This window comes from Schistocerca cancellata, chromosome 2 (genome assembly GCF_023864275.1).
Source record: "Schistocerca cancellata isolate TAMUIC-IGC-003103 chromosome 2, iqSchCanc2.1, whole genome shotgun sequence".
Lineage (NCBI taxonomy): Eukaryota > Metazoa > Arthropoda > Insecta > Orthoptera > Acrididae > Schistocerca > Schistocerca cancellata.
The window spans coordinates 990,749,866-990,776,411 of NC_064627.1; the positions used below are offsets into that span (position 1 = coordinate 990,749,866).

At 42.1% G+C, this 26,546-nt stretch overlaps 1 protein-coding gene across 5 annotated transcripts in view; it reads right to left on the reverse strand.

The window, feature by feature from the left end:
- LOC126162966 (protein ECT2) overlaps positions 1-26,546 on the reverse strand; it is a 231,247-nt gene that overhangs the window by 18,368 nt on the left and 186,333 nt on the right. For 2 of the 5 annotated variants that reach the window (XM_049919806.1, XM_049919809.1), the window contains 4 exons: positions 25,171-25,330; positions 10,374-10,528; positions 10,151-10,236; positions 1,644-1,830 (listed from right to left, as the gene is read on the reverse strand). In XM_049919806.1, coding sequence (XP_049775763.1) covers positions 1,644-1,830; positions 10,151-10,236; positions 10,374-10,528; positions 25,171-25,330 — 588 coding nt within the window. The remainder of the gene's footprint in view (positions 1-1,643; positions 1,831-10,150; positions 10,237-10,373; positions 10,529-25,170; positions 25,331-26,546) is intronic. The other 3 variants (XM_049919807.1, XM_049919810.1, XM_049919808.1) reach the window with 2 other exon arrangements.

Sequence of the window (26,546 nt, forward strand, 5' to 3'; positions counted from 1 at the left end):
GATCTCCATGGTTTTGTAATACTTGCCTTCTGTATCACTGTTATTTCACATATGGTTAAGAATGCTATGCACTTAATTTGACAACACAGGACACAAGCAATTTATAAAACAGCAAATATTTGTGTGAAGATCAGTGTAGGAGCAGAAAATGCTTGCAAAAATTACCTGGTAACATAATTTTTAATAGTAAGAAACTGCATTTTAGTCGAGGTAGCATTTTATTCATAATAGAGGAAAAAACAGGAACTGTTTCCATGCTACTAACACCAGGAGTTTTACAAACAAAAAAGTAGTGGCCATGCTTTGGAACTATACAAACTAATCCACTACATATATTTGCAACTGCAGTTTACATCTACAAGCTCCATCCAAATTACCCAGAGAAGGGAAGAAGTTATAGTTACCAAAAAAGGAAGAACTCATTCCTTTCTGTGAACCCTTTGTGCTACATGAATTTTTGAATGAGGTAAATGAAAGCATTGCAAGGGAACAAATGTGTGTGGAGACCATACTAAACAAACTACAATTTAGCAACAATAAATTTTATTTAATGTCAATTATCACTGTTTTCATTATGTATACCTCATGAAGAACTGGACCACTTCTGTGGAGGTACACTAAGCTATATTCTTAATGCTATTTGCAAAAATTGTGATTGTAAATATACTGTTGAAGGATGAGAACACCCGGACCACCTACCTCTAGGAAATCACGTATTATTTATACTTACATATTTTACAATCAATTTCTTATGCGATGGATACCAACACAGATTTTCTTTCTTAAAGATCAGCTCAACCAACTTGTCATGCCCCAATACACACTTACATGAAAAGCTCAAACCAGAATCTTCCATATTTCCCTTCCAATGAATTGATTTGATAAAACACACAAGATGGTTGGATATCATTTTGTGATAATTTCCTGTGTGAATACAGTACAAGGAAAAGTGGCAGAGGTAACCAGTTTCTGTCTCGTGATATAGTTTTCTATTCGTGATGTTGACATCTGCCCTGAAAGATTTATAAAGCACAGTGTCCTACGTATAAAAAAGTTATCTGAAGGATGTAACTTTCACAGTTCAACATTACTAGGCACATTCTGAATGTTGCAATGTCTAAGAAAGAGGATCGAACACTAGTGCTCTTCCAGGTTTCATGCAGTAGATCTAAATATGCCCCTTCTGTAAACGTGTGCGAATACACCCTGAACTAGCAAAGGACAATAAAATACTTTTGAAAACCTAAGTACTGGCTGGTTGCTGCAAACCCTTCTGCAGTAACATGTAATGACCCTTGAAGGTGCTTGTCATCAAAACACTATCAGTTTCCTAGCACTCAGAATTTCCATTTTTATTATACCTTTCACGTAACTGGAAAATGGTATAAAGACAATAACGACCTTCCACATTACTGATTTATAGCATAATTTTCTTTTAAAATGTTATTAGAAAAATGAGCTAAAAATGTGATACAAAAGATTATGAAATGTACACTGAAATACTGAGGTAACACCTTCACCAGCAGCCCCATTACATGACCTGCATGCTTCACAACTACAAAAAGCCAGTGAGAGCAACAATAAAGTGATGATAGGAAAACAACGGACATGCACCAATCACAGCATACTAGCACTAAACTCACATTGAGATTATTACAGCTGGCAAGCCTCATCTGTGCAAGTTGAGATGCTGGTGTCAAGTTGGTTGTGCTGCCAAATGGACTCATCATGGTAGATACAGCCCGCTTCAGCTTGCTTGGCGTCTTGTTAAAGCTAAATGCCCTTCCCACCTTCATTCGTGTCCTTGATGCAAACCTGTCATACCAGGAACTTTACCAATAAAGCATGGTGTCAGTTGATCATATACTGTCAACTGCATGATTACATTTCTATTAAAGAGAAACACTTTTCTTAGAGGCAGAACTGAAGAAGATTCTAGGAAACTGACAAGACTATGTGAACAGAAGAAAAGTCATTAATGTTTGTTACTAGAAGTCAGAATTAACTGTACATATAGTTACATTTTAACTGAATGAGCTAAGAAAAACAAAATACTTGTTTTTATATACAATGATTAAATAGTTGCAATAGATTTCAAATAAAAGTTTTATTTTCAGAATACTATAGGCTGTCTTTAATAATGGAATCAAGAAAATACTAGGACAGAATACATACAATGTCAGAAAATGTTATAAAATTGTAATATGAAAGAAGCATGAAAGATTTCATTATCTCATTTACTCTTATGCAGGTGTTCAAATTTCTTGCTAAATCATGTAATAACTTAAGTTTTCTTAATCTATGTTATTCTGAGGAGGAGAGTCAAGCAGAATTTTACAAGACTTCTAACACAACAGGATTAGTAACCACATTTAATGAAGCAATAAACTGTTAAACTTCACAGTTAAATTGCCATGATTTGTGCTTAAATCTGTACACCTGACGTAACACTATACTAAGGAGCAGTGAAACTTGGGGTCGGGAGGGAATGTGAGTTCTCCTAGCCTTTATCTTTCCTTTGTTTGTAAGTGCTAATGAAGCACAATACGGCTCTGAGCTTTGGTGCGTGACTACACATGCAATGTTGTTACACTGTCATTTCTGCCACAGCTGCGGTGTAGGTAGCATCACAACTACCAGATGGACATGAATTTTTTACAGACTATATGTGGCAACATTGCACTCCAATCATGCTGCCACAACGCCACTTTGTTGTTACTGATGCTGAATTCATGCGTTTGCTGTGTATGGAAGTGTTGTTCATTTCCATAGTGAACTATAATTTTCATCCTATACTATTGTTACTCTTGTTTACAAGCCACGGTGACTTGGCTACAAAGCACACAGAGCTGAACAAAGGAAGTCATATACAAAATGTAAGAATTGTTACAAGTTCAGAATTACAGATGTGCAAAATTTACTACATTACATGAAATTTCCAAGAAAATGATTTCCCGAAGAAACCAACCCATGACAATTTCATTGTGAGCACTGTCATTGTTCCAAATAACTCTTCAGATCATTAGTTCTCGGATACCTCTGTTCTTCAGAACAGGACAGTTAAACAATAAGTAACAGTAACTTCAAACAATGGAAAATTCAGTACGGAATAACGATGATACTATGAAAAGAACAGTAGTTACAATATAGTGGAGAGGTTGAGTCACACATAGACCCAACAAAAAGATTGTCAGAAATTGAGCTTTTGGCCAATAAGGCTTCATTGGAAACAGACAACATACACAATCATACAAATGCAGCTCATATGCATCTGGCCACAGTCTCTGGCTGCTGAGGCCAGACTATGAGCAGCAGCTCAATGATGGGAAAAGCAACCAGGTGATGGGGGTAAGGAGGAGGCTGGAGTAGGGAGAGTAGGGATACCAGGGTAGGTGTGGGTGATGGTGAAGTGCTGCTTGTGGGAGCATACAGAGAAAGTAGGGCAGCTAGGGACGAGAAAGTAGGGCAGCTAGGGACGAGAAAGTAGGGCAGCTAGGGACGAGAAAGTAGGGCAGCTAGGTGCAGTAGGGAGATTAGATGGAGGGCAGGGGGTGTAGAGGCAAAGGAGCGAAGTAAAAGGACTATGGGTGCATTAGTGGAATAGAGAGCTGTGTAGTGCTGGATTGGGAACAGGGAGCCGGCTGCGGTGGTCTAGCGGTTCTGGCGCTGCAGTCCGGAACCGCGGGACTGCTACGGTCACAGGTTCGAATCCTGCCTCGGGCATGGGTGTGTGTGATGTCCTTAGGTTAGTTTGGTTTAAGTAGTTCTAAGTTCTAGGGGACTTATGACCTAAGATGTTGAGTCCCATAGTGCTCAGAGCCATTTGAACCATTTGGGAACAGGGAAGTGGCTAGATGGGTGAAGACAATGACTAATGAAGGTTGAGGCCAGGAGGGTTTCGGGAACATAGGATGTACTGTGGGGAGTGTGTCCACCAGTGCAATTCAGAAAAGCTGGTGTTGGTGGGAAGGATCCAGAAGGCAACTGAATTACATTCTCCACCAGGGTTTCAACTACCACTCGTTGTGCCCTGAAATGAGGAACATCCTACCCACCATCTTTCCATCCCTCCCACAGTGGTATTCCACCACTTGTCGAACCTACACAATATCCTTGTCCATCTCTACACAACCCCTGGTCTCAGGCCCTTGCCTCAGGGCTCATATCCCTGTAATTGAACTAGATGCACAACCTGTCCCATACATCCTCCCACCAACACTTACCCCAGACTGGTCACAAGCATCACCCATCCCCTCAAAGCAGGGCTACCTGTGAAACCGTCATGTTACCTACACCATGTGATCAAGAGCACCTGGACACCTACTGAAAATGACTTACAAGTCCGTGGTGGCCTCCATCGGTAACGCTGCAATTCAATATGGTGTTGGCCCACACGTAGCCTTGATGATAGCTTCCATTCTTGCAAGCATACGTTCAATCAGGTGCTGGAAGGTTTCTTGGGGAATGGCACCCCATTCTTCGCGGAGTGCTGCACTGAGGAGAGGTACTGATGTCAGTCGGTGAGGCCTGGCACAAAGTTGGCGTCCCAAAACATGGCAAAGGTCTTCTGTAGGATTCAGGTAAGAATTCTGTGCATGCCAGTCCATTCAGGGGTGTTAATGTCACATAACCACTCCACCACAGGTCATGCATTCTGAACAGGTACTCAATCGTGTTGAAAGACGCCATCACCATCCCTGAATTGCTCTTCAACAGTGGGAAGCAAGAAGGTGCTTAAAACATCAATGCAGGCCTGTCTTGTGATAGTGCCATGCAAAACAACAAGGGGTGCCAGCTCCCTCCATGAAAAACACAACCACACCATAACACCACCGCCAGCTGCCAGTAGACGTTCACCAGGCATTCGCCATACCTATACCCTGCCATCGGATCGGCACGTTGTGTACTGTGATCTGTCACTCCACACAGCATTTTTCCACTGTTCAATTGTCCAATGTTTACACTCCTTACAGCAAGCGAGGTGTCATTTGGCATTTACAAGTATGATTTGTAGCTTATGAGCATATGCTCAACCATGAAATCCAAGTTTTCTCGCCTCCTGCCTAACTGTCATAGTACTTGCTATGGATCCTGATGCAGTCTGGAATTCCTGTGTGATGGTCTTCAACTGTTGGCGCTCTCTGTCAGTCAACAGATGAGATTGGCCTGTACGCTTTTGTGCTCTACATGTCCCTTCATGTTTCCACTTCACTATCACATCGGAAACAGTGAACCTAGGGATTTTTAGGAACGGGGAAATATCACGTACAGACATATGACACAAGTGAAACCCAATCACCTGACCACATTCGAAGTCCGCGAGTTCCACACAGTGCCCCACTCTGCTCTCACACAGGTGGCAGCACAAAGCACCTAATATGAAAAACATTTGTTTTTGGGGGTGTCCGGATACTTTTGATCACATAGTGCACAAGCTAAGCTGCAACCTCTGTGTTGAATTCTATGTGGGCATGACAACCAACAAGCTGGCTGTCTGCCTGAATGGTCACTGATAAATTGTGGCAAGGGAACAGCTGGACCACCCAGGTGCTAAGCATGCTGCCGAACATGACGTTCGGCATTTCAATGACGTAATTCATGGCCTGTGCCATCTGGAGCCTTCCCGCAACACCAGTGTTTTCTTAACTGCACATGTGGGAACTCTCCCTACAACATAGCCTACGTTCCAGTAACCCTCCTGTCCCAACCTTCGCTAGTCATTGTCCTTACCCAACTAGCCCCTTCTCTGTTCGCATTCCAGTACTACATAGCCCTCTATTCCACCAAGGCACTCACAATCTTTGCACTTCTCCTTTTCTACTCCCCCCCCTCCCCCCCGTCTAACCTCCAGACTTCATCTAGCTGCCCTACACACTCTACAGTTTGTCCCTGTATGCTCGCATAAGCAGCACTTTACTGTCCCCCACCCCTACCCTGCTAACCCCCTCCTCCTCACCCCCACCACCTAGTTGCTTCTCCCATCATGCGCTGCTGCTGGCAGTGGTGAAGGCCTTGTTGGCCAAAAGCTTACTTTCTGACAGTCTTTTCGTTGTGACGATCTGCGACTCAGCATCTCCACTATATGTTGAGTAGCAACTATCCTTTTCATAATATTGTCCTAACATTAACTTCCATTTTTCTAGTTCTCTTTCTTCCCCCAAAATTTTTGGTTACGGTAACTGTAGTTGTGTGTTTGCCAATGTTATTTGTGGAGAGAATTAGTCCTTTATTTTCTGCTTTGTAATGAGTTTAAAACTAACAATCAGAGCTAATGAATATACAAATGTTCAGGTAATAAAATCTGAAATAATTTTATAATTTAATAGACAAGCACTAAAAGTGTATTTTGGTATCATTTCACTTTCAAATAAGTGCCTTGTAATGCATTGTGCATACATGTGTTGGGAAGCATTTTTTAATGGCATTGTTTGCAGAGTTCAGCTCGATATTCAAGGGTCTCTGAGCCGAGCGTTTCAGACTTCTGATGACTGAGATGTATGCTGAGAATACAAGTGAGGGAACTGTGAAGGAAAAGGTGGAGGGTGTGTCTTCTCTTCTTGCCCCTCTACCTGGCAGTTTCAGCGTTCCGTAGTATAATCTTACGTACCACATTTCATGAACATGCACACATGCACAGCAAGAATACCAAGGATATTTTGTTCACAGCAGTTCCAGAGAATGAACACCTGTTGAAGATGTCTGTCTACCAGGAGATATTTGGTTAAAGTAGCATGAAGGTGGCTTTGAAAGCTGCATAGATGCACCAAGAGTGGGAAAATTAATTTTGAACGGGTTCAATAAATGTATTAGTACAGCATAACTTTTGTAGCACTCTTTATATAAGCTGAGGGGAGAATGGACTGTCTCTAAATATTTCAATTTCTTAACAATTAATATTAAAGGTTGTATGTTGTTAAAAGCATTGAACACTACAAGGACATAGCGATGTATAATAAGTTTTCCTTTGTTATGTAGTTTTGTCCCTTCAGTCAACAAAGTTATCAGATGTGAACATCCTATCACCTTCCTTTTATTAATTCAAACCTATTGTGGGAAAAAATTAGAATTTGATAATAAAAGATGAGTTTTGCTGTTTGAGCCGCAAAATAAATGTTGTTGATAGGAGTAGGGAGGATATAAAAAACGCACTGGCAATAACAAGAAAAATATTTCTGAGAAAGTAATTTGTTAACACTGAACATAAATTCAAATAGTAGGAATCCTTTTCTGAAAGTATTTGTCTGGAATATGGCCTTGTATGGTAGGGGAATTTGGACAATGGTCAGTATAGACAAGAACAGAATAGAAGCGTGTTTTGGGGAACCACTGAAGAATGCTGCAGACTAGATGGACACATTGGACAATTAATGAAAGGTACTGAATCAAATTGGGGAAAAATAAATGTATCAACAATTGGACTAATAAAGGTTATGTTGTTATGACATCCTGAGGATACCAAGGAGTAGTTTAACGGGAGGTGGTGAGGTGTGTGTGTGTGTGTGTGTGTGTGTGTGTGTGTGTGTGTGTGAGGGGGGGGGGGGGAGTAAAAAATCATAGGGACGGGCTCAAGCTTAACAGAAATGAAAAGGTTCAAGTGGCTGTAAGGCTTCAGTAGTTATGCAGAGACACAGTTGTGCAGAACTGAGAGCTGCATGAAGACTGTCTTTGGACCGAAGTCTTCAATAACAACACTGTTGATTAGGTTCAAGCAACACTATCTCTCAAATTAAATGAAATCAAAGATGATGATAATTAAAAACCATTTTCTCATGTTCTTTATCCACGAATATTCTGCAACAATTTTGTTCTGGTGAACGTTTGTGCATACAAAATTGTAAATCTAGACACTAAGCAAGTAATAAATATAAAACATAATTATCTAAAATAATGTTTGTGCATTTAGTGAAACTTCACTACAAAAGTACAAGTTTATTTTATACACAGAAATTCTCTGCCAGTATTGTAGAGGTTTAGCAAACATGCATATGCAAACCAGGGAAATACTGGCTCAGTGCTCAGTGCCTATATACTTAAAAGTTATCTCTATACCAATCAATGATGAACAGTTTTTTAATTGGCACCCAGTTTTCAATTGAGACAGGTCAGTGTTTACAAACCATAGTTCCCATTTCATTCATAAAATACTATTTCATAATGACATACTTCCCAATATTTCAAAACATATGAACTATATTTTGCATGAAATATCAAGTAAACCCCCGTCTTCATAGCCAAGATTGCTAAGAAATGCTACGGAAATGACATACTGCCAGTTCAAGTCATGGTGGCGGAAATTTTTTCAGCATCAGGAAACAGAAATATGAGTTTGCATAAAACTTCTGATCACAAAACTTAATGTCAATGTCCTGAATTGACTTCCAAACTTCGCAACAATATCTCACGTCGTAAAAACATGTTATGTTGTTGATTGTCATCTATCCACTGTGGTGAGGGTATTCGGGTCATCAGCCTCTTTGGTGTTGCCTGAGTGGAGTACTCTTCCATCATCATCATCATCATCATCATCATCATCATCAACAACTACAACAACACTACTCCTATTGAACTCCACAAGTATTAATCAATATTTTGAAGATCCAGGCTCCTCTGACACCAGAATGGGGGGAGGAGAGTTATAGGAGGCCCTTAGAACTAAACCTCTTTCTAGCTGACCCTTAGTCAATATGAAGAGTACATACTTCTCATCACGTTTTACTTATTTACAAGTTTCCAAATGTCCATTCACATTTATAATTAAGCTGAAATCCTTGCATAATTATGCTTGTGCCTGAAACTACTTTTTTCTTGGGTGACGAAGGTTCATTTCTAATGAATTACACAAATGGCCAAAAGTACATCCTCAAATTTTATTTTAACAATCTGTCACATCAAGATGTATCTTATTTCATGATGTGACATCGTTGAACGCTAAGTACGGATGTGAAATGCATTATATCACATACTGTTCAATAACCAGAAAGGGACACTGTGTGTATCAGCATTTCTTTCACGGTGCATTGTCGAGATGCATTAATAACTGACACACAGAAAGAGGAAAGGCCTAATTTATTTTATCATACTGACAAAGAACGAAGGTGAGAGGGATAGCTGTTCTTAACGGACATGATTAATTGTAACTGTATGACATGAAGACTGCAATTAACAAAAACTAGTTCTCAGTCAGATATTTACTTCACAGGAAGTACAAGTAATAGTTATCATATTACACTCTGCTCCAGTTTCACCTGTAATTTATCCATAAACACTCAGTTGTGTTCGTTTCCTTGGTTTGAGTCCCAGTCCACCAACAGTATTACCTTGCCTGGGAAGTCCATAAAATATGTAATAGACTTGATGAAGCTGTAACTATATCTGACTGCCCTGTTGACCTTAGGGTCATTAGAGACAGAGCACAAGATCTTGGGCTCAGATTGGGGAAGAAAATCAGCATGCTCTTTCCTAGAGAATCATCCTGTTGTGAATTCAAAGTATTAACTGATGTGTCACTTAACTTTGTTGATGTACATGAAACAGAAGACCTAATTTAGAGGTTATAGTAAAGACAATAACTATTCACAGCAAAAAAATTTTTCCAAAATCTGTAGCTCTTAATAAAGTTTAATATCATATGAGATTAAGCAGAGTAGTCTATCAAAACAAGCTAGCTTTCACAGTCCATTATATTTAAACTTCCACCATAAGTTACACTAATTCTGTAAATAAAAAGTGGAATAACGAACCACTCAACATCTACAAAACAAAAATTGTAGGATAATGTTGACTTCTTATACATGCTGTAGCTTTTTAACTAGTATTCTGACAGATCTGCCTACATAAGTTTCATTCTTACAGATACGCAACCAATGGGTCAGTGATCTGTAATCATTACTGGAATTGATGTGTTAGCTATCCCACATTGTTTTCCTATTTGACTGGACCCAGATGTGTATTCTTATTCCCATTAATGGTAGCTACAGGTTGTTAGTTTATCTTTAGTAAGAATTTCTGAAAAGAACTTGGATCAACAGCTCATTGAGGGTGTCACGTCACAGAACTTACAATTCGGTCTTCACAGAATTGTACTTTAGACAACACTACGTTAACTATGACCTAATATGTACACACATTACTCAACGTCAATTATGCTTACTTGAAGGCCTTGCTGAGAGTGCCAAGTGCAACATCACTTGTATCTATGTCCAGCTGATGAGAGTCCAATGACATCAAGAAATTTTCCTGGAAAAGGTAATAATCTGAATGTGACATTTTATGAAATAGTCTAACAAGCGATATGTTTTCTAAGCTATGGCATACATGTATAGCAACAGCATGTTCAAGTGGATACCAAACAAGTGGCATTTGCCAGTACTTACAGCATCAGTTTTACACACTGTATTAGCCATTTGTCGACAAAGAGTACGTAGGAAGCCCAGCTTCTCCGTTTCTTCGTCAGCAATAGTGAATGAGTATAACTTGTCCTTTAACTCCTGATTACTACGACACATCAATGCAAACACATTGTGGCATTCTGGTAAGAAGGAAAAAATATAGTTGAAGCTGCTATACAGACACATACAACTTTACAATTACATGTATGTATACAATTTACTAACAACACATTTCTATGATTGAGGAGAAAATTTATACAGTTCATCTATGACATAAATAATATAATTGTGAAACCTCCTAGCAGATTAAAACTACATGCCAGACTGGGGCTAACTCAAAACCTTTGACTTTCTTGGCCAAGTGCACATAAGAGAACTTCTGTGATGTCTGGAAGCTACCGGTAGAAGTAAAGCTGTGAGGATGGGTTGCAAGTCATGCTTGGGTATCTCAGTTGCACTTGCCCACATAAAATGAAGGTTCCGATTTGGAGTCTTGGTAGGGCACATAGTTTTAACCTGCCAGAAAATTTCACATCAGTGCACACACTGTTGCAGAGTGAAAATTTCATTCTGAAATACAATAGTGCTTTATAAAGTAAAACAAGCATAGCAGGAATGTATTAAGAGCTGTATGATGAGTGAATATTACCTGAACTATTATAATAATTGACCAACTAAAATGTCATTTAACACTCCTCCAGATGAGATCCAAGTGGCATATACTGATGTTTTGAAATAACTATGAATCAGAATTGAAGAAATTTGCTCTTTTATGCTAAAACTTGTAATCATGTGCAAACAAATTATTGGTCTAAGAATTTCTTCATACTTTGAAAACACCTATGGGACTCCACAAGATGAGAATAAAATACGGACTTCAAATAATATGCTGATTATGTCAACATTTCCACTTCATCTGGAAATATGACTGTTGTTATCAAATTACAATTATTTTTGTATGAAGTAATTAACTGTGCAGATGCCCCAAACCACTGTGCCATCTCAGTTCATTCCATACTTTGTTGGTAGGCACATTCCTTTTCAAATCCACCAACAACAGTAAATTTCCAAAAACTGATCATTAATCATGGAAATAATAATACTGTCTACTTTTAAGGCTTATCAACAACTTACATTTCTTGATGTAACATCTTTTACCAGTGAAACAATTGTGACAATAGATTCTCAAAGCCAAATTGTTTACATTACAGAAAACTTTCTCCATCAAACATACCAAGTGTTGACACAAAATTTGCAGTTCTATTTTTGGAATTATCATCATCATCATCATCATCATCATCATCATCATCATCCTCCTCCTCCTCATCCTCATTACCCTGAACAGTTTCCAGCCCCAAGCTGGGATTGTCCTTTAACATATGCTTCGCCATCTTGCCCTGTTTTCCCATGGTCTTTCTGTGTTCACTCTGGTCCAGTCCTTGCCCTCTTTTCAACACACTCCTCCACACCTTTTAGCCATCGTCCTCTTGGTCATTTCCTTCGCATCTCCATTTCATATATCTTCTTGTGAATCCACTTGTTTTCCATTCTCTTTAAGTGCTCACACAATCTTTGCTGTAATATTTCTCTCCTGGTCTGCAAGGGTTTCTCTTTCACTATTTCCTTAACCCTTTTATTCCTCATCCTCCTCCTCCTCGTCACACCTATGCTACTTATGAGGAACTACATTTCACATGCCTGTAATCTGCTTACATCTCTTTTCTTCATTATCCGTGTTTCAGAAGCTTAAGTCAGTACTGGAGTGCAGTAACTTTTACATATTACTTCTCTGGTTTTTTGTGGGACATTTTTACAGTAACTTGAATCAGACATGACCACGAGACACTGGCCACCAAGCTGAGGGTGCCAACAATGAGTCAATGAAAAATACGGAAGGACAACAAAACGAGGATGGACAATGAAGACATGTACGGAGACTGAACTAAATCAGAACCTGGATGTAGCAATATCAGGAACCAAACAATGATGAATACAATGAACAATACAAAATTGCAGTCAGAAAATGACTGAGGTTTGGGCCCCCCTGGTGCTAGCTTTATAGTGTGGCCACAAGGGCCAATACACTGGTGTGTGGGACATGGCCTGTGCATAGCACTAAGGAGGCAACAGCGGTACTTGCAAATTTTAGGAGCGCAGCATGGTGGCTGTCATCTACATCCATGAGTTCTGGGCTGGGATACCAGAGTCTTTGTTGTAGGAATGCTTCTGCCTGTCTGCCACATTCACTGATCTCTTTCTCATTTCTTCCGTCTTCCTCTCTCACACTTTCTAAGTAACCGACATTTTCCACCTTCTTCAATTGCTCAACTCCTTTCCTTATTTCGTTAGTTGGCCTGTCCTTCATTCAAATTGTAACCTTGGATCTCACATTTGTTTACATTTAATTTCATTCCATACTGCCTCACAGTTACTTTCCAAGTACCCACAGGTTTCTGAATTTCCTCCCCCCTTTCCTGTAATCATGTCATCCATGAATACTAGAGCTTTCATCTTGACTTCTCCTGTTTTTTTCTGCCACCTTAGTCATTATGTTATACAAAACCAAAATGAAGAGGAGAGGTGTCAATGCACTGCCTTGTTTTGCACCACATGTTTGATAGAACCAATCCACCCCTTATTTCCAACTTTTACACAACTGAGATTCCACAATACATTGCCTTCATTCTGCTTGTTGCCACTTTTTCTACTATCCTTTTCTAGCACTCCTCACACATTTCTTCAACAGACACTATCAATTACCTTTTCTATCTTGAGAAAGGCTATCACAGTATCTTCCCCAAATTCGTTGTGCCCCTGGAGGTGCTTCACTGCAAACATGAGGTCAACAGTTGTCCCACGTTTGAAGCCATGACGTTGTCTCAATTTGTTCATATAGCTTGGCACAATGCCGAATCAGTGTGACTCCGCTCCAGTTTCTACAATCCTTAAATTCACTCTCTTGAATATGGGGACAATTAGTGCCATCTCCTAATCTTCTGGAGTCGTTTTCTCATTCCACGTATCACTCATCACATGGTACAGCCGTTGTTTCCCAACATCCCCTGCTGCCTCTATCATTTTGATACTTACTTCTTCCAAACCTGGTGCCTTTCCTCCTCTCATCTTGTCTAGTGCGATTTCCATTCCTTTCCATGTTAACCTCTCTTCCCATTTATTTTTTACCTCCTTTATTCTATTATTCTCATCTCCAAGTACATTCAGATTTAACAAGTGCTAATAGTACTCGTTCCACACTATTTCAGTGTCTCTTTCACATTTTTATCCATCACTGAGCATTGTTGTATCCTCTCTCAAACCTCTACTCTTATTTTTTTGCCATTCCATATAGACTTTCTTATTTCCTCTGCTACCTTGCTCATCATCTTTGCCCACTCTTCCATCTACTTTGTTCTCTCCTCAGTCACTGTACTATCTGCCTGTTTCTTCTTTTTCTTATACTTCTGAACTAGATTTAAGCTGTAGCACATTACTTTGTGCCTCTCTTTCTTCCGAAACCAGGAGTTACCAATCACTAAGCCACTTCTCTTGAATTCCGGCAATCTCTTTCCTTCTGCCCGTAACTTTTTTCCTGTGTCAATTCAACCGTTTTTATGCCTGAGGCATACAGCCCACTTGAGGGGCGTACACTTTAACCATCCCAATGCCTCTTCCCCATGTCATTATTCTTCTTTTCATTATTCTGTCACTTATCCTCCGTATCTTCTTTTAGACCACTCTTCCTAACAACTCTCACTTCTTTTTGTCTTCCTTCTTCATTTCCACTCCAGTAAAACCTGTAAACTTTCCTCACTTCCCTACTGCCTTCTCTTTTCCATCTTGTCTCTCCCATGCCTAATATATCCAGCTTTCTCCTTTCCATCATATACACCATCTCCTCTACATTCCCTGTCAGTGTTCCAATGTTCAAAGTTCCAATTCATAGTTCATTTGCCTTTCCCGGTTATTGCATTTTATATCCATCCCTTCTGAGGCTAATTCCCTTCTTGAAAGCTGGCTGGTGATCCACTGTTGGCTAGCTATGCCTATCATAGCTTCACTGAAGACGCGACTAATTATGGCAATTCACACAGTCTTCAAATTTTCACAATATACTAGAGCCAACAAGAATGTACTTTACCCTAGGGCTATAAGCAAACAGAAAACATGACGGCGTGAAAGGTTTTCAGATCTGCATTACAAAATGGATGTGCAAACACCTCCAAGCATAATATTTGCAGAACTATAATTTGCCTGCTGAGCTGAATTGATCAAGCAATGTTGCAAATCAGCACCTCTGCACTAAGCATCTCTACCTCTTGGTTTGAACATACAATGACATCACCAGGATATTTCCGGAGAAGAGTGCAGAGCTCTGCACACAGAAAGTGACAATTCTTTGCAATGTGATGTAACATGTTACTCCAGTAAGTAGTCACCCATCACGGTCATTTTCATTACCTTCTGAAAACTGCTCTAACAAACAACTTATTTTTCCATTGCTTGCAGAATCTGGTTCTTATATTAGATACAGTTGATGGTGAATTTCAATAGCCAGCAAGTTGTGTCTCTTAGAAAACCTTATCACAGACCTATACAAACAAATAAAGATTTTAGAAAAGTTTCTGTAGAATGGAAATACTTTTGGATTGAAGGAAACTACTCACCAAGGCATAGACAAAAGAAAGAAATCTTGCTAGCTTTTTTTTTAACAAGCTAAAGCATTCCATACTGTGAGCTCAAACACAGTGAAGTACCTCGAACAGAATGACCTCCTGCATGCCAACCAGGATGGATTTCAAAAACATTGATCATGTGGAACCCAACTCACCTTTTTCTCTCATGACACACTGAAAGCTTTGAATCAAGGCAAGAGGCACATGCAGTATTGCTCGATTTCACTCAATACCACACCTATGCCTATTGTCGAAAGTATGATAATATGGGATATAAAGTGAAATTTGTGACTGGATTGAGCACTTTTTGGTAGGAAAAAAGCAACATGTTATCTTGGATGGAGGGTCATCATCAGATGTAGAAGTAACTTATAGTGTGCCCCAGGGAAGTGTGTTGGGACCCTTGCTGTTCATGTTGTATATTAATGACCTTGTAGACAGTATTAATGGTAACCTCAGACTTTTTGGAGATGATGCAGTTATCTACACTCCTGGAAATGGAAAAAAGAACACATTGACACCGGTGTGTCAGACCCACCATACTTGCTCCGGACACTGCGAGAGGGCTGTACAAGCAATGATCACACGCACGGCTCAGCGGACACACCAGGAACCGCGGTGTTGGCCGTCGAATGGCGCTAGCTGCGCAGCATTTGTACACCGCCACTGTCAGTGTCAGCCAGTTTGCCGTGGCATACGGAGCTCCATCGCAGTCTTTAACACTGGTAGCATGCCGCGACAGCGTGGACGTGAACCGTATGTGCAGTTGACGGACTTTGAGCGAGGGCGTATAGTGGGCATGCGGGAGGCCGGGTGGACGTACCGCCGAATTGCTCAACACGTGGGGCATGAGGTCTCCACAGTACATCGATGTTGTCGCCAGTGGTCGGCGGAAGGTGCACGTGCCCGTCAACCTGGGACCGGACCGCAGCGACGCACGGATGCACGCCAAGACCGTAGGAGCCTACGCAGTGCCGTAGGGGACCGCACCGCCACTTCCCAGCAAATTAGGGACAATGTTGCTCCTGGGGTATCGGCGAGGACCATTCGCAACCGTCTCCATGAAGCTGGGCTACGGTCCCGCACACCGTTAGGCCGTCTTCCGCTCACGCCCCAACATCGTGCAGCCCGCCTCCAGTGGTGTCGCGACAGGCGTCAATGGAGGGACGAATGGAGACGTGTCGTCTTCAGCGATGAGAGTCGCTTCTGCCTTGGTGCCAATGATGGTCGTATGCGTGTTTGGCGCTGTGCAGGTGAGCGCCACAATCAGGACTGCATACGACCGAGGCACACAGGGCCAACACCCGGCATCATGGTTTGGGGAGCAATCTCCTACACTGGCCGTACACCACTGGTGATCGTCGAGGGGACACTGAATAGTGCACGGTACATCCAAACCATCATCGAACCCATTGTTCTACCATTCCTAGACCGGCAAGGGAACTTGCTGTTCCAACAGGACAATGCACGTCCGCATGTATCCCGTGCCACCCAACGTGCTCTAGAAGGTGTAAGTCAACTACCCTGGCCAGCAAGATCTCCGGATCTGTCCCCCATTGAGCATGTTTGGGACTGGATGAAGCGTCGTCTCACGCGGTCTGCACATCCAGCACGAACGCTGGTCCAACTGAGGCGCCAGGTGGAAATGGCATGGCAAGCCGTTCCACAGGACTACATCCAGCATCTCTACGATCGTCTCCATGGGAGAATAGCAGCCTGCATTGCTGCGAAAGGTGGATATACACTGTACTAGTGCTGACATTGTGCATGCTCTGTTGCCTGTGTCTATGTGTCTGTGGTTCTGTCAGTGTGATCATGTGATGTATCTGACCCCAGGAATATGTCAATAAAGTTTCCCCTTCCTGGGACAATGAATTCACGGTGTTCTTATTTCAATTTCCAGGAGTGTATAATGAAGTACTGTCTGAAAGAAGCTGTACAAATATTCAGTCAATCTTGATAAGATTTTGAAGTGGTGCAAAGATTGACAACTTGCTTTAAATGTTCAGAAATGTAAAACTATGTACTTCACAAAACAAAAAAGTAGTATCCTATGACTGCAATATCAATGAGTCACTGTTGGAATCAGCCAACTCATATAGATACCTGGATGTAAGACTTCGTAGGGATATGAAATGGAATGATCCCATACGCTCAGTCATGGTAAGACAGGTGGTAGACTTTGGTCTATTGGTAGAATACTGGGGAAGTGAACTCTGTCTACAAAGGAGATTGGTTACACATCACACTCATGCAACAGAGTCTAAAATGCTGCTAAAGTACATGGGACCTGTACCAAACAAGACTAACAGGGAATATCGAACATGTACAGAGAAGGGCAGCACAAATCGTCATAGGTTTGTTTGATATGTGGGAGAGTCTCACAGATATTGAAGGACCTGAAGTGGCAGACTTCTGAAGATAGACATAAACTATACTGTGAAAGTCTATTCAGAAAGTTTTAAGAGCCATCTTTAAATGATGGCTCTGGGAATATGTTACAACCCCCCACCTCCTCACATAGGGATCGTGGAAGGAAGATTAGAAGCATTATTGCACACACAGATGCCTTCAGTCAATCATTATTCCTGCACTCCATATGTGAATAGAATGGAAAGAAACCCTAATAACTGGTACAATGGGATATACCATCTGTCATGCACTTCATGGTAGTTTGCAGAGTACAGATGTAGATGCACCTGGTCCTTGTGAGTGATGGGAGGATTGGAGATGTGCAGGGATACGACACGGGAAATCTGTTTCAGACTAGGTCTGGGAGATAGTGCCTGTCTGTGGCAGCCTTAGTGAGACCTTCAACATACTGGGCAAGGGAGTTCTAGTCACTGCAGAAATGCCATCCCTGGATGGCCATCCTTTAGTGTGGAAGAGGCGACAGCTGTCAAAATGCAGGTACTGTTGATGTTGGTGGGCTTAATATGGATAGAGGTGTGGATGGAGCAAGCAGAGATGAGGTGGTCAACGTCAAGGGAGGTGGCACATTGGGTTGGGAAGGACCAGATGAAGCAGGTGGGATAGGTGTTGAGGTTGTGAAAGAATGAGGACTGTGTGTCTTGGCCCAGAGTCTTCAATGAACCCGAACCAGACCACGGGTTTCCTCTACATGGCCCATGAACAGGTTGACATGAAAGGGTGTCATGCATGTGCCCATGACTGTGCTGCAGGTTTGTTTGTAAACTTTCCATTCAAAGGAAAAGGATGTAGTTAGTAATGTGTACGAGCCTCTCCGGGGGACACCACCTTGACGAAGCACTGTCTGTGCGGGTGGAGAGGCCTCCGTATCCGCGGGAAGCTGAGGACTATGCCGAAGGTAGAGGACCTACTGCCGGAAAGGCCTCAGCCGATGGATCAAGCTAAGAGTGTCCCACAATGTCCCATCTTCCCTATCCACTCCTAGTCCTACCCTATTCCCTGACCCGCGTGATGCGATCCGTGCTGAGGGTTGTGTGGCAAATGGGAAGATGTGTTGCAAACGGAGCTTCAGGGATACCGGGCAACCTCCCTGAGTAATTAGCCTTACACCGCGCAGGGTATTTGTGGTGTGGACCTTCTAGATCCCCAAATCTCATAGGACCAATATGGACAAGATTATATAAAATAAAGAAAAACAAACTGAGCGGCAAATTGAGACCTAGATACCCAAACATTGGGGACAGAACCAATGGAAGGCATTCCCACTAGTGAATCGGGGTCTAGACCTGAGCCAGAAGTGGGAACTGTAACCGAGAAGCTAGACCAGATAAAGATCAAAGGCTTGTCTGGGGCCCAAAGGAGGAAGCTACTCAGGGAACAGCGGAAAAAGGAAGGGAAAGAATGGCTTCCTAAAGACAAGTGGAGGGAATTAAAGGGACTAAAACCTAAGACCCCCAGGAAGAAACTGTCTCAAGTTGAAGGGGGCACGCAGACCCTCCACAACATCAAAGACAGGTAGTAAGCGGATAAGGGAAGAATCAAAGACTCCCTCCTCCCTGGATAAGCGAGTCCAGAAAAAACTGAGGCAAGAAATAGGGAAACAGACCTATAGTACTGCAGTCTCGGTTTTTAGGATGGCAGTTATCCAGAAAGGTTATCCACTGGTAGCCATCACCTTGCAGCAGGAGGAACTGGTACAGATGGCCCTCTTTCAAAAGATTGGGGGGGATGCTGGCCCAGGACCCATCTTCAGGAGGGTCTATCTAGATCGTGGTGCACTCATTTTTGTCTGTGAGGGGGTGCACACGGTAGAATGGCTCAAGGACAAGGTGTCCATGATATCCCCATGGGAAGATGCGAAGCTGCTGGTCAAGACAGCAGCAGAGCTTCTTAAGACTGCAAAGATATCATTATGGATACCTAAGATCCTTAACGAAGTCTCTCCCAAGACTGTTCGGGAAAATGGGGGCCCAGAACCCAAAAGTCTCGACAGAAGACTGGAAAGTGATTAACCAGAAGGTTGCTTCTGAAGGACAATCCCTGGTGGAGGAGGTCAGTGAGACGTCCCTGAAGACGATGCGGGAGCAGGACCTGAAACTGTTTTTAGGGTTCTCGCAGGTCACCATCAGGGTTCTCAAAGACCACAAAAGATGGCAGCAAGACGGAGCCTGGAGGTGCTGCCCTGAGCCGCTCCCTGGGAAGACAGGAAGTGGACATGGCCCTGATACAAGAACCCTATTTATACGAAGGGGTGTATCGGGCCTCGGTGGTACCAGAGGTAAGCTGATCTACGCTAAGAATCTAAGAAACTCCAGAACATGCATCTATGGAAGAAATGGCATTTCTTTCACGCCAATGACGATTTCTGCTCTAGGGACTTAGCGACCATTAAAATGCAGCAATGTGAGGAATGTATCACAAGGGAAATTATTTTGGTCTCAGCATACCTTCCTTACGAAGACAGCTCTCCTCCCTTGGAGGTGAGGAGACTGGTAGAGACTTGCCATCGGCAAGGTGATCAACTCCTGGTGGGATGCGACACCAATGCCCACAACCTAGTGTGGGGCAGCAAGGAAACCAACAGTAGAGGTGAGTACCTTCTTGAATTTCTTTTAGCTAACAAGTTAGAGGTCCTGAATAGGACAATGAACCTACATTCAGGAATAGCAGAAGGGAAGAAGTAATTGACATAACCTTTGGTTCCATGATGGGTGGGTAGCTATGTCAAACAATGGCATATGGTGTTGCAGCCATCCTCATCGGACCACATGTACATCAAATTCAAGGTTGAAATGGGAATCAGACCGACCATGACCTATAGGAATCCCAGGAAAACAGACTGGGAGACATATAGGAGGGACCTTGACTTAGGCTTATCGGAAATTAAAATCTCGATAAGGAATCCAGTAGAATTTGAAGAAGTAGCAGAGGCTGTCACCTCTGTCATAGTGACCTCATATCAGAACAACTGCACAATCACTAGGAGTGTTCCTTGGTGGAATAACAAACTGGAAATGCAAAGAAAACAGGTACGGAGACTGTTTAATAGTGCAGGACGTAAAGGACAATGGGCTAAATATCGTCAATTACAATCTTGCAATCAGACAAGCAAAGGAGCCATCCTGGAAGGCATTCTGTGAGGAAGTGGAGGGCATGGCTGCACAAGCCACACTTCACAAGATTCTCACTAGAGTACCAACCAATTCAGGAGGTACATTGTGGAAGGAGGATGTGGAGTATATGAAGACAGCACACGAGACACTGGAATTGCTCCTCAAAACTCAATTTCCTCAATTTGCTCTGCTGGACAACACAGACCAGTATGTGACCCCAGAAAGACAACAGTTCTCAGGCACTCAAAAAGAGGACTTGGAATCGGCCAAGGAGTGTGTGAACTTCAACAAAATCCAGTGGGCGGTGGGAACATTCCAACCATTCAAGTCACCTGGTCAGATGGAATTTTTCCAGTTCTCCAGCAACAAGCAGTCGGAAAGCTCATAAGAGTCCTATGCAGGCTATTCAGGGTTAGCCTAGCAGTAGGAATCATTCCCAATGCTTGGAGGGCAGTGAAGGTTGTCTTCATTCCAAAGCCAGGGAGAATTAATCATACCAAGGCTAAGGATATGATACCAATCAGTCTGTCCTCCCGCATTCTCAAAACATCGGAAAAACTGGTAGATCATGTGAGACAGCTCTCCACCAACTTATTGGGAAGGTGGAAAAAACACTTCACTTCCAAAAAATAGCCCTCTGCATCTTCCTGGATATCGAGGGGGCCTTCAGTAACATGACCTTAGATTCCATGGTAAGGGCAGCAGAGGTGCATGACCTGGGGAGCACTATATGTAGGTGGACCAGGGCCATACTTAATGGAAGGAAGGTAGAGGCTACCATGATGAATGAAAAGATGGTAGTTAAGACCACTAGAGGCTGCCCACAACGAGTAGTTTTCTCTCCTCTATTGTGGAACCCAGTGGAACTTGGACCCCTCATATTAAGAGCATCCGCTCCAAGGCAAAAAATACTTGTGGCAAAAACTGGGGCCTAAGCTTCAGGGGTATGCAATGGATATACACCACAGTGGTTAGACCTAGGATTTCCTGCGGGGCCGTAGTGTGGTGGAAGAAGGTAGAACAGTGGGTTGCTGCTAAAGAGCTTGCTAAGGTGCAGAGATTGGCCTGCTTAGCCGTAACTGGCGGAATTAGCAGCACACCAACTGCTGGAATGGAAGCCATGCTGATATGCCTCCACCTTTGGGTAAAGATGGAGGCAGCAGCTGGGGCATACAAACTTAAAACTGGCCAAAACTGGGTCTCATTCAGATATCCAGAATCACACACTAACATAGTGAGTGAGGTAAATATAGGTATGGCTGCGGAAATGCCTGCTGACTATATAACAACTCCGAACTGCCTCGACAAGCGTTACACCATAATAATTGGAAGTAGGGAACAGTGGGAGAAAACAGTTCGACACCGTACGGGGGACATCGTTTGGTTCACCGATGGGTCGAAAACAGATCAAGGTGTTGGGGCAGGGTTGTACAGCATTCAGAGCAGCATCTCTCTAGGGAAACTGGCATCTGTATTCCAAGCCGAAATTACTGCAATCAGAGCATGTGTGGAGGAGAATATGCGTAGGTGCTATAATGGCCACAGCATCTACATCTATTCAGACAGCCAGGCAGCCCTGAAATCATTGGCAGCTCCTGCAACATGATCTAGGATTATTGCAGATTGCCACAGGGCTCTGTTGGAGCTAGGGGGAAGCAACAGGGTAAACCTAGTGTGGGTCCCTGGCTACTCAGGGATCTGTGGCAATGAACAAGCCGATAGATTGGTTAAGATGGGGCAACAACTCCAATTATTGGAGCAGAAACTGTCCTGACCATCACCAAGGATATGATCAAATTAGAACTACGCAGCTGGCTTAGGAAACAGCATGTAGCATATTGGACAAAGGTCCCTAAACAAAAACATGGTAAGGTAATGATGCCCAAGCCATGTTTTAAAAGAAGCTCTGTAATCCTGGGATTGAACAGGAAAGAGATCACACTCATGACTGGACTGATGACCGGCCGTGGTAATTTCAAAAAACACCTACACACAATGGGTATAACAGAAGAGGACCCTAAATGTAGGATCTGTGATGAGGGTGAAGAAACTGCATCACATCTAATCTTTGAACGCATGGCATTGGAGAATAAAAGATACAGAGTCTTCGGGACTAGACCTGAAGAAATTGTGTCTAACAAAAAACTGGTAGAGAAACTCCTTGCACTGTTTAAGGGCACTGGTTGGCTTTACTAGATATACAGGGAGCAATACCACACAAAAAAAACTTAGTTTTGGTGCGGGCAGTGGCGGGTCAGACCTAAGCTGTTTTAGCTTCCCTGTTAAAATCAATCAATCAAGGTGTATGAGGAATAAGGTAGCGTGTTTGGCGTCTTAAAGATGGTGGGAGAGGTAGTGTTCAATAGTGTCAAGACCATGAGCAAGGTGGTGGTTAGTGTTTAACGTCCCGTCGACAACGAGGTCATTAGAGACGGAGCGCAAGCTCGGGTTAGGGAAGGATTGGGAAGGAAATCGGCCGTGCCCTTTCAAAGGAACCATCCCGGCATTTGCCTGAAACGATTTAGGGAAATCACGGAAAACCCAAATCAGGATGGCCGGAGACGGGATTGAACCGTCGTCCTCCCGAATGCGAGTCCAGTGTGCTAACCACTGCGCCACCTCGCTCGGTAGACCATGAGCAAGAGGGATCTTTGTATATGGGGTGGTGGCGACAACACAGTTGAGTAGGGACTCAGGAGGTAAAGTGGTGGGAATAGGAGAGAGGCAGTGAGGGAAGTGGTTGGTTTCTTTATCACAGGAGGCAAGATTTCGAGCAATTGGTTTGGTCAGTGAGGGCCGAAATTCTTTCAGTGTGGGGACAATAACCAGCTACAATTATAGGTGTCTTAGACTGATGTGTTACTGGATTTTGGGGAGCAAGTAGATGGTAGTTGTGTTGAGTGCCACAGGTATGAGGAGGGAAATGGATTTTGGGGAGAGGTTCTGGGAGGGCCTAAGGCTCTAAGTACGTATTGGAGGTAATGTTGGACTTCTGGAATGGGAGCACTCTGGCAGAGTTTATAGGTGAAGAAGTCAGACAACTGGTAGAGGCTTTCTGCCAGCTAGCTAGCCCCTGTGATTCATATTGGCAGTGGTGGAATCTTTTCTGCGGGAGGATGATTAGTTGAGGATTTGTTTTGAGGCTGTGTGCTGTTGTCCTTTCTTCTGCTTAAAGGCTAGCGTTTTTAGGAAGTGACTTGGAAAGATGCTGAGACATAGTTGAAGGTAAGCAATTCCTGCACTGTTACCAGAGTGTGATTGGGTGGGAGAGAGCATCGCGGTTGCTTGGTGGTATGAACTGGGACGGCCAGGCTTCAATGTTGGGATTTGGTTGGCTTTGGTTGGAGGGACTCGTGGCAATGAAGTGATTGCATTACAAGGGTTTGGAGTACAGTAGATCTTTGAGAAGTCCCAAAACAGATGGGAGTAATCCGTATAACATGTAGTCTGGAACAAAATTATCACAGGTTGTGATAACAGGTTATCTCCATACCGTCCATCCAAATTTCCGACCCCTCCATCATATCACCTACTTCCAATTCACGTCCATTCACTCTCATTCTGTGCCGTTCTCTGCCAATGCACTTCCAAGTCTTTTCCTCTCTCTGCTCCTCTCCTGTTCTGCTCCCCCCCCCCCCCACCCCCACCCCCTCTACAGCCTCCCAATGCTCCAGCAATCAGCATTTCCCTGCCACCTTCATAGTCCTTGCGAATTCCACTACACAGTACCTTCCTTTCTTTTGTGAAGAGGGCTTTGGCCAAAAGTTTTTTCGTTGTGCCTTTCTCCAGCTCGAAGTATCATCTTCACACAGAGTAACATTATATTCTTTTCATAGAAAGCAGTAGGAAACTGGAAGTGGTAGTTTTTGCTTATGATACGCACGTCTGCTATCTCTTTGTTATCAACTTGCCTTTCATAAAATGTACATTGCACCTTTTGGGTGTTTATGAAGTTTACCTTGTGGATGTCACTCTTATTTAAATGCAACTATGTATCAAGTAACTGTTTTCATGTACAACAGTAAACAGTTGAAAACATGCAACCACATGGCATTTTTTTGTTTATCCCACACACTATTATGGTTAGCTTCATTTTCTGGCTTAATTAAACAGTTGTCTATAAGAACATGTAAGCTGTATGCAGGAAAAATGTGGAACACAACTACATGATATTTAAAACAGATCTAAAACATCATTTACTGTGAAATGATTTTGCTGTGTATCCCTTTCCAATATTTATAAAACTGTACACTTTCACAGGTGGTGTCTATTAACATAATTAATTTGCAATCTTGACTGAAAATATATACATTATAAATTCTGGTAAGTCTTGCGTTTAGACTACACAATATTACTGAACGAGTTATGACAAGTCTAATAATTAGCTCTCAATTCATTAAAAACGCACCCGATCAGTTGCAAAATGCTTAGCTTATCATCAAAATCTGAAGTATATAAAATCTGCAGGCAACATTGAAGGAAACTGTTCCAAGGTGATTTCATCATTTCCAACAATTAAGAATAACAACTTGCAATAGTTGTAAAGTCTATAATGTTACCACTTACCATCAGTTTCACGAATATCAATCACCCTTTTTATGTGTGTTAGCGGCATCAATCTCACATGTTTGAAAGGTTTCACTGAACTCATTTTTGCTGAATGCGAACTGCTTGTTGTGTTTGGACTCTTCAGAGAATTAAATGTCTTTGATCGCTTCTTACATACCTATTAAAAGTTTACAATACATTCAGTTTACTAAAAAACACAAACACATGGGAAACAAGAAATATGATTTATTTATAATTACAATGACAAACACAGTACTACACAGATGAAATGTCAGTATACATTAGGTAACCTTCCAAGAGTGACATAATAAACTGCCTTAATGTTAGCCTGTCTCCTGCTTAAATTTATTGAACACTAAAACCCACACCAAACTACACGATCAGGCCAAGAGGACCACCAGATGCCAACCAGCCTCTGCATTATACTCTGTTAACAGTGCAAGGAGAGGCATACAGTTAGCACACAACTCTCCCAACTACTAACCATTTTTCACACCTTTGACCTGCTTCTTCTAAAGTAGCTCCTCAATCAGCATCAAGAGGCTGCTTAACCCTGTTCGATTTTTCTATGCAACGAAAATTTGTTCCACTCCTTGTGAAAATCCTGTTCTAACTCTTTCACCAGTGAATACCTCTTCCAGAATTCTTAATTAAGATTGAAAATGCTTGGCAGTACTGGGAATCACAGCCAGGTCCTCTGTGAGCCAGACAAAGACACTGACCACTCAGATATGGAGAACTACTTTAAATACTGTCATTTAATCAAATTTTTATTTTTAGAAACTTATTTTGTGTATGAACATGAAAACTATATTTACAGTATCTGTTTTCTTACTTTTAAAAGGGTAGTTTGGAAAGTGTTGTAGAAAACAGAATTTTTTTAAAAACAAAAAATTCCATGTTTCCTACATAAGTCTCCATCCATGGCTACTCTTTTACATCAGCTACATTTCAACTTCCACCAGAAAAATAGGTTATGACAAACAGCAAAAATTGTTGCTTTTTTGACAACTTATGTCATCGTCTTTCTTTTACTGTTTTCTTTCTTTTTGCTAGAATGTCATCGACACATCTGTTCTTGTCTTCGTAAAATATTTTTTCTTATAACAATTTAGCACAGGTTCCTGTGCCCTACGTAGCATATCTCTGTAACACGTAAACTTATGCTGTTGTTTCTGCTTGTCATACTATGTCTTTCTTTGCTGGTCATACTTTGTACACCAAGGCCATGTGGCATAATGATTATTTAAATTTTGTTTGAAAATATAACGATACTTACAGAAAAAAGCTTTCTTCAATTTTAGTTTTTCACATTTTTTATATATGATACAAGGGTCGTCCACAAAGTAAGTTCCGTTTCTATTTCTATCCGC